Source organism: Phasianus colchicus, chromosome Z (assembly GCF_987193195.1).
Source record: "Phasianus colchicus chromosome Z, bPhaCol1.hap1.1, whole genome shotgun sequence".
Taxonomy (NCBI): Eukaryota; Metazoa; Chordata; class Aves; order Galliformes; family Phasianidae; genus Phasianus; species Phasianus colchicus.
Genome location: NC_143476.1, coordinates 20855741 through 20864470, shown reverse-complemented (window position 1 = coordinate 20864470; position 8730 = coordinate 20855741). Strand labels below are relative to the sequence as shown.

The following is an 8730-nucleotide window of genomic DNA, read 5'->3' as shown; positions in this document are numbered from 1 at the left end:
AACAGAGTTTGCTGCTGCCTCTTTTGTTCTGATTTTCATGAACTTTGTGTCCATTTATATGTAATGTATATATATGTGCGGAGAGAGGAAATATACATCAGAGACATCTGCATCTCTGGAATTCTGGACAGCTATATTACATTATATATTATAGCACATCGTCTTCTCATGTAAGATTGATGATATTACATTAGGTACCATAAAAGTCTGCAGATGTGGAGTAGGGAGTTGCATTATGTGGCTTGTATTTTCACTGAAACATAAGGGAACGAAAGCTACAGCCAAAGCACCACCATTTATAAATTTGTTACTTTTTAATTTCAGCAATTCTTTAGTAATTTTAATTTTTAGCAATCCCGCACTAACACTGAAGTGAAAATCATGGCTTCTGGCCAACTTCTACTAGTAAGATTTTGCCCAGAGAAATTCCCTCAGCTGTCAAATGCAGCATATCTAAAAGGCTGCTCCACGGCTACAGTTATACTGAAGGAAAGCACTGTGAACAATGCTTCTCTCCTCATGAGAAAACAGACTGTAGAAGATTGGGAGATGAATTACTGGACCTGTTGTTCTCTTTACACCACAAGAATGCAAAAATACCCCTTCAGGGGAATCAGGGAGTGGAGACCACTATGATACTGCCAGAAGATCTGCTTCTCTGATGTAGCACTTTAAAAGTGGACAAAAAGATCAAATGCACGTCATTTCCGTCAGTTTCTAGTTACTGATTTGTAGAGATGGACAGACTCTGCTTTCATGACTGCTGAACAGTTCCGTACTGTTATCAGGGGTTGAGTATGCCTAACAGATTTTCAGAAACAATTTTACTGCAAAAGTAATTTTTCAAGTGCCTGATGCAATGTCTGCACAGAATAGAGAACAAATTGATTTTTCAGGAAAATAAAATGCTGTTGCAGAACTGAGGATGCTGTGATTTCTGCTCAGTTACTATGTTTTCTTCTAAGATCAGATCAGATTTCTATTGAACGTGATACAATTTAACTTCCTTCTGACTTCATAAAATGGAGGTTGGAACCAAATTTTGCTACCGTTGCTATCTTTGTGCCAGTATCTGTAGGTAAATTTGTCTTAGTACAATCATTTTCACAGATAAACAAAGAAGTGCCCTGCAAGGCTTGATTCGATGTGATACAGGTTTCAGCACAACTGAAACAATAAATAAAATGGATCTAGAAGAATAGTAGTTTAAGGTGTGCAATTAGGCAGAATTTCTTCACCTTAGACTCTAACAGAAGACACAAAGGCAGTAGGAATAATGGATATCTGTTTCTGCTTTGTGTTTGTCAACGGTTTACGGGCTGGTTCAGCCCAGTTCCGTGACTAGCGGGGCGGAGGGATCCGCAGATCCGCGCCTCCGGAAAAAGGGAACAGGGGACCCCAAAATAATTAAAAACAGCGGCAACGATCTGAGGAGAAACAAACTAATTTACTAAATATAGTATCGGAATGCAAGATAACACACTATAATACAATATAATTAAATTTGAAGCTAATAAATCAAATATAATGAGAGAGAGAATGTCCGAAAGGTGGGTAGGCCTCACCACAACGCGGAGAGCTGAGGTGAGATGCGCCGTCCAGTTGAGCAGCAGGGAGAAAAGGGAGGAGAGCTGACGAAGAGCAGGCTAAGAAGAGCGCATCAGGTGACCTTGCCAGGAGTTGTATCTCGAGACTCTCTGTGACCGCAAAGTCCCCTGGGGAATGTAGTTCTTCTTCTCTTCCAGGCAGGTACCCAGAGCTTGAGCACCAACAGTTAAACTCCCACTGCCCCACATGATGTTATGATGTGGAATACCAAAAACCAAAAATCACAAAACCATGACATTCCACCCCTTATTCTACATCACTACATCATGCTTAACATATACAAACAAAATATATTTACCAAACACTAAACACATGCACACACAAACCTGTATATATACATAGAATTACTGACTGCACTCCCCCAACATCAAATTCCCTTGTGGTACACATTGAACATCCCCGTTTTTCTGCATCACCCACCAAGTGGACCCAGGTCCCTGGGCAAAAACAGTTCCACGAAGAGGTTTGCCCTTCCCAGAAGCTGGAAAGACCCAAACCGCTTTTCCCAGCATGTTCTTTACATGTACTACAGGGACCTTATCTCCCTTGACAGTATGTAGGGAGCTAGCAGGACCATCACGATTGATAGATCCTCTAGTATTGACCAACCAGGTGGCTTCTGCCAAATGCTTCTCCCAATGCTTAAATGTTCCGCCACCTATTGCTTTCAACATGGTTTTTAACAACCCATTGTGGCGTTCAATTTTACCAGAGGCTGGTGCATGATAGGGGATATGATAAATCCACTCAATGCCATGATCCTTGGCCCAAGTATTTACAAGAGAATTTTTGAAATGAGTCCCATTATCTGACTCAATTCTTTCTGGGGTGCCATGTCGCCACAGGACTTGTTTCTCAAGACCCAGTATGGTGTTTCGGGTGGTGGCATGGGGTACTGCATATGTTTCAAGCCACCCAGTGGTTGCCTCTACCATAGTAAGTACGTAACGCTTACCACTGCGAGATCGTGGCAAGGTGATATAATCAACCTGCCATGCCTCCCCATATTTATACTTTTGCCATCACCCTTCCTCCCAGAGAGGTTTCATCCTCTTGGCTTGTTTAATTGTGGCGCATGTGTCACAGTCATGGATAACCTGTGAAATAGCATCCATAGTTAAGTCCACCCCTCGGTCTCTAGCCCATTTGTATGTTGCATCTCTTCCTTGATGACCCGAGGTCTCATGGGCCCACCGAGCTAGAAATAATTCACCCTTGTTCTGCCAATCCAGGTCTACTTGAGCCACCTCAATTTTGGCGGCTCGATCTACCTGATGGTTATTTTGCTGTTCTTCAGTAGCCCGACTCTTGGGCACATGAGCATCTACATGGCGCACCTTTACAACAATATTCTTTATTCGGGCAGCAATGTCTTTCCACAGTTCAGCAGCCCAAATGGGTTTACCCCTTCTTTGCCAGTTGTTCTGTTCCCACTGCTGTAACCACCCCCATAAAGCATTTGCCACCATCCATGAGTCAGTATAAAGGTAAAGCATTGGCCACCTCTCCCGTTCAGCAACATCTAAGGCCAGTTGGACAGCCTTTACCTCTGCAAATTGGCTTGATTCTCCTTTCCCTTCAGTGGCCTCTGCAACTTGTCATGTGGGGCTCCACACAGCAGATTTCCATCTGCGATGCTTCCCCACAATACGACACGATCCATCAGTGAACAGGGCATATTTCTTTTCATTTTCTGGTAGTTCATTGTATGGTGGGGCCTCTTTAGCACGTGATACCTCTTCTGCTGGTGGTGTTCCAAACTTTTTGCCTTCAGGCCAATCCATGATCACCTCTAGGATCCCTGGACGGCTGAGGTTCCCCATCCACGCTCGTTGCGTAATCAACACAATCCACTTACTCCAAGTGGCATCAGTAGCATGATGGGTGGAAGGAACCTTTCCCTTGAACATCCAGTTCAGCACTGGCAGTCGAGGTGCCAGAAGGATCTGTGTTTCAGTACCGACTACTTCAGAAGCAGCCCGAACCCCCTCATAAGCAGCTAAGATCTCCTTTTCAGTTGGAGTGTAGCCCTCTTCCGACCCCCTGTAGGCCCGACTCCAGAATCCCAGGGGTCGGCCTCGGGTCTCTCCTGAGGCTCTTTGCCACAAACTCCAAGTGGGACCTTTCTCTCCAGCAGCAGTGTAGAGGATGTTCTTTACATCCTGCTCCATCCGTACTGGCCCCAGGGCCACGGCACGGGCTATCTCTTGCTTAATCTGCTCAAAAGCCTGCTGCTGCTCAGGGCCCCATGTAAACTCATTCTTCATTCTTGTCACGTGATAAAGGGGGCTTACAATGAGGCTGTAGTTTGGAACATGCATTCTCCAAAAACCCACTACGCCCAGAAACGATTGTGTCTCTTTCTTATTAGTGGGCGGAGACATGGCAGTGATTTTGTCGATCACATCTGTCGGGATGTGACGACGTCCATCTTGCCACTTTATACCTAGGAACTGAATTTCCTGGGCAGGTCCTTTCACTTTGCTTTGCTTAATAGCAAAACCAGCACACAGAAGGATCTGGATTATTTGCTCTCCTTTCTCAAAAACTTCCTTTGCTGTGTTGCCCCACACAATGATGTCATCAATATACTGTAAGTGCTCAGGAGCACTGCCCTGTTCCAGTGCAGCTTGGATCAACCCATGGCAAATGGTTGGGCTATGTTTCCACCCCTGGGGCAAACGATTCCAGGTATACTGAATGCCCCTCCAGGTGAAAGCAAACTGTGGCCTACATTCTTTGTCCAAAGGAATGGAGAAAAAGGCATTAGCAATGTCAATGGTGGCATACCATTTGGCTGCTTTTGACTCCAATTCATATTGGAGTTCTAACATATCCGGCACAGCAGCACTCAGTGGGGGTGTGACCTCATTCAGGCCACGGTAATCTACCGTCAACCTCCATTCTCCACTGGCTTTACGCACTGGCCATATGGGACTATTAAAAGGCGAGTGAGTCTTGCTAATCACTCCCTGATTCTCTAGTTGACGAATCAGTTTCTGAATGGGGAGCAAGGAATCCCTGTTGGTACGGTACTGCCGCCTGTGCACCGTTTTTGTAGCAATCGGTACCTGTTGCTCTTTTACTCGTAGCAACCCCACAACAGACGGATCTTCTGATAGGCCAGGCAAAACAGACAGCTGCTTAACACCTTCTGTGTCTACAGCAGCTATTCCAAAGGCCCATCAATATCCTTTGGGATCCTTGAAATATCCCCTTCTGAGGTAATCAATACCAAGTATACATGGAGCCCCTGGGCCAGTCACAATAGGGTGCATTTGCCAGTCTTTACCAGTGAGGCTGATTTCGGCCTCCAACATAGTCAGCTCTTGGGAACCCCCAGTCACCCCATGAATACAAATTGATGTTGTCCCTTGGTGACTCGAGGGCATTAGAGTGCACTGAGCACCAGTGTCCACCAGGGCCTTATATTTCTGTGGTTCTGATGTGCCAGGCCATCTAACCCACACAGTCCAATATACTCTATTATCCCTTTCCCCCCCCTGGCTGGGGGCAGGGCCCCTCTATTTGTTACCTCTGTTGTCTGCAGCAACTGGAGCAATCACCTTTTTGGAGAAGTTCACCTTGGTGGCTGATTTGTCTTGTAATTCTTTTACCCGTGCGTGAAGTGCAGGAGTAGGTTGTTTATGCCACTTCTTCATATCTTCTCCATGGTCACTTAGGTAATGCCACAAGGCAAAACGTGACATAGTCTTACTGTTGTCACTTGCTCGAGCAGGAGGACGTCTTCTTTTGATAGCTGAGACGTTGGATGACACCGGCTGGGAGGAAACCAAGTTGATCAGCCCCTCCAGTAGGCTGTTCTGGGAATTCTGGTCCCCATTGGATGTGTCTGTTACCACCGTGGATCCATCAGCATTAGGCACGGTTGACAGTTTATCTATTATATCTTCTTGTTTGTTTTCCATTCTGTTCAGCTTTTCAGCTACTTTTGCGATGGCTGAAACATAAGCTCGCAGAGGGCTTAAATGTAACTCAAAGTCTTGAAGTTTATTAATCAGTTCGTTTATAAGGGATCTTCTTTCCCCTCTGCCATACATTGCTGCAAATGTACTGGCGTACCTTTCTGGTGCAGTCTTTGTGAATGTACGCCACATATTTGGTGTACACCTGACTCTCTCAGGATCATGCTCTTGATCCGGCTCATCAGGAATGAAATCAGGGCTATGCAGCATTTCCACTACAGCATATTCTCTCAAATAACGGATGCCTTTTTCTATATCAGTCCATTTCTTTTTCTCAGGCATCAGATCGTCTTTGAAGGGGTATCTTTCTTTTACAGCTAACAGCATCCTCTTCCAGAGGGTGAAGGCCTGATTCTGGCATGTACTAATGCCTCTGTCAATGGCTGAGTCCCTAGCAATGCTGCCCAGCTGGCGAGCTTCTCTACTATCTAGCCACACACTGTTGGCCCCATTGTCCCAGCAACGAAGTAACCAAGTGGCAATAGGCTCATTTGGGTGACGTGAAAAGTCTTTTCTCAGACTTCGAATTTCATTCATTTTCAGAGATCGATCAACAATGGTAACAATATCTTGCTCACCTCTTACTCTTTCAGGACTCCTTGATGCCCTTATAGGCATTGGTGACCGTGGTCTTACTGAGGGTCCCTCCCCTGGACTCGGGGGTGCTTTCCCTGGATCTCGGAGCCACTCCTCTGGATCTCTTTGCTCCTCTTTCTTCTCTTCTAACTGACTCGAGATTCGTTTCATTTTCCGTCCTCTCACAGGGGCAACTGATATCAATTGTGGTGCCTCCTGTGGTTGATCAGGTTGGTCAGTTCCAATGCTTTCACCCTCCAGCTTGGCTTGGAGTCTGTCTTTTTCAATCATGAGAGCATTCAGTTCAGATTGAAGGGTGTCTTGCTCAGTTTGGACAGTGTCCCGTTCAGATTGGAGAGTGTTGAGTTTGGATTGCAGGGAGTCTCTCTCGATTTGGAGGGCATCTCGTTGAGATTGGAGATTCCTTCTCTCAGCTCGGAGGTTTTCCCTTTCGGCTTGGAGACTCTCTCGCTCATTTCGTACTGCCTCCCTGAGACTCTCCATTTCAGCTCTCAGACACTCTCTCTCAATTTCACAAACTCTCTCCCTCTCTGGGATACTATTGAATAAGGCCCGATAAGCATTAGCTAGGCCCCAAATCATTTGTGCCTCCTCAGATCTGCCTGAGCCGCAACATTCCTGTGTCAAGTATGCGTTTAAGCTCTCAGGGTCTTTCAGGTGTTCAGGAGTGAAGTTCCATGACACCAAAGATGTCCATCTCTCTAAAGTCTCTCCCAAGCCGCTCCACACTCCCTGCCACTCAGTATTCTCTGGTTTTGGGGAAGGCTTCCTCAAAATATGATAAATACAAATACTGAGTGAAATGATGAGAAGAACATTCAGGGAGATTGACAACATGATCAGGTGAGCATTCAAAAACTGCATAAAGGATTCAAAGGAGAGACTGGGAGCCTGCTTAAAAATCCCAAGTTCTGTAAAATTAGCAGCTCCCTCTGCAAACAGGTTTAAAAGAGAAAGCAGAATCATTTTTTTTTCTCTTTCTTTACAAAAACAAGATAGCAGTGCTCAAAGTTTACAAATATCCCAGAATATTGGCAGTCCGCCTAGACTTTCAAGGTCAAGTTCTCAGCGAGCACCTGTGAAAAAGATAAACTTTCCCAACGAAACTCTCCGAGAGAGCAGAGAGAGATTCGTTCTAAAACACTAAAAAGCAGCTTTTGCCCGCATTCTCCACCAAAAATGTCAACGGTTTACGGGCTGGTTCAGCCCAGTTCCGTGACTAGCGGGGCGGAGGGATCCGCAGATCCGCGCCTCCGGAAAAAGGGAACAGGGGACCCCAAAATAATTAAAAACAGCGGCAACGATCTGAGGAGAAACAAACTAATTTACTAAATATAGTATCGGAATGCAAGATAACACACTATAATACAATATAATTAAATTTGAAGCTAATAAATCAAATATAATGAGAGAGAGAATGTCCGAAAGGTGGGTAGGCCTCACCACAACGCGGAGAGCTGAGGTGAGATGCGCAGTCCAGTTGAGCAGCAGGGAGAAAAGGGAGGAGAGCTGACGAAGAGCAGGCTAAGAAGAGCACATCAGGTGACCTTGCCAGGAGTTGTATCTCGAGACTCTCTGTGACCGCAAAGTCCCCTGGGGAATGTAGTTCTTCTTCTCTTCCAGGCAGGTACCCAGAGCTTGAGCACCAACAGTTAAACTCCCACTGCCCCACATGATGTTATGATGTGGAATACCGAAAACCAAAAATCACAAAACCATGACAGTGTTATGTAGAGATCAAGATCAGGTAATCAGTATTGACCCCTCAGGATGGAAAGCTATGATTCCACAATAAGAGTAGGGAAAAAAAAAAAAAAAAAAAAAAAAATCTTATCAATAGAAACAATACAAATGCATACATTTTACAATAAACCTAGGGATACATAACTCAGCAGTTTGGCACTGTATAGATTACATCAGTGCACTGATGTTTTTTATATATGTCTCCTTTTTTAAGCATAGTGGTGTTTGTTTTTGTCTTTTTTAGTTGTTGTTACTGCTTGTTCCCTACTTTATTATGAAGGAGAATGCAAAATATTTGATATATTTTCTTCTTATTCTGAAAAAGAAACTGCCCAAAGAGGAGTTAAGTGATATACTAGAATTACCATGAATGAGAATTCAGCACATTGATTTTCTTTTTCACTGTGTACCCATAAGATTTTGCAGTCATTGGCTTAACAGTTTACTATTTGACATTAGCAGTTAGGAAAATAGTCCATGTACTCATATTTATCATGAGAACTACCAGTGTGGATGACGCCAAAGATGACTCTATTTCAGAAGCCTATATTTGATAGAAACTTGGAAAGCCTGCTTGGGAAGATGAGGCAAGAGTAGATTTCTGTATATGTATCGATCATTTTCCAGCTGTCTCCACAAAGAGACTTTGAGGAGATGGTTGCTGGTAGGTCTCATTTTTAATAATTATTACTCCACATGGCTGTCTCTGAATCTGTGCACTTGCATTTAGATGTCCCCATATATTTTTGTCCCTGCGACATTCTGCGTACGTTGTTTGCAGCCATGACTGATAAAT

The 8730-nt window shown here is 44.5% G+C and overlaps 1 protein-coding gene across 1 annotated transcript; it reads right to left on the bottom strand.

The window, feature by feature from the left end:
* Positions 1–1547: 1547 nt before the first annotated feature.
* LOC149912687 (uncharacterized) lies at positions 1548–7873 on the bottom strand. Its single transcript, XM_090131877.1, has 4 exons — positions 7731–7873; positions 5960–6695; positions 5144–5845; positions 1548–4789 (listed from the first exon to the last, which is right to left on the bottom strand). Exons 1-4 carry the CDS (start codon positions 7863–7865, stop codon positions 3207–3209), a joined length of 3156 nt encoding a protein of 1051 aa, XP_089988003.1. The 5' UTR covers positions 7866–7873; the 3' UTR covers positions 1548–3206.
* Positions 7874–8730: the final 857 nt, after the last annotated feature.

Bases quoted from the DNA above. Each gene is read 5' to 3' on its own strand.
- LOC149912687 (XM_090131877.1), bottom strand. From the start codon at position 7,865: ATGTGGGGCAGTGGGAGTTTAACTGTTGGTGCTCAAGCTCTGGGTACC. The intron at 6,696-7,730 runs ATGTGCTCTTCT...TGTGAAATTGAG, and splicing joins ACTCCTGGCAAGGTCACCTG to AGAGAGTGTCTGAGAGCTGA. The intron at 5,846-5,959 runs GTACATGCCAGA...GGACTGATATAG, and splicing joins AGCCATTGACAGAGGCATTA to AAAAAGGCATCCGTTATTTG.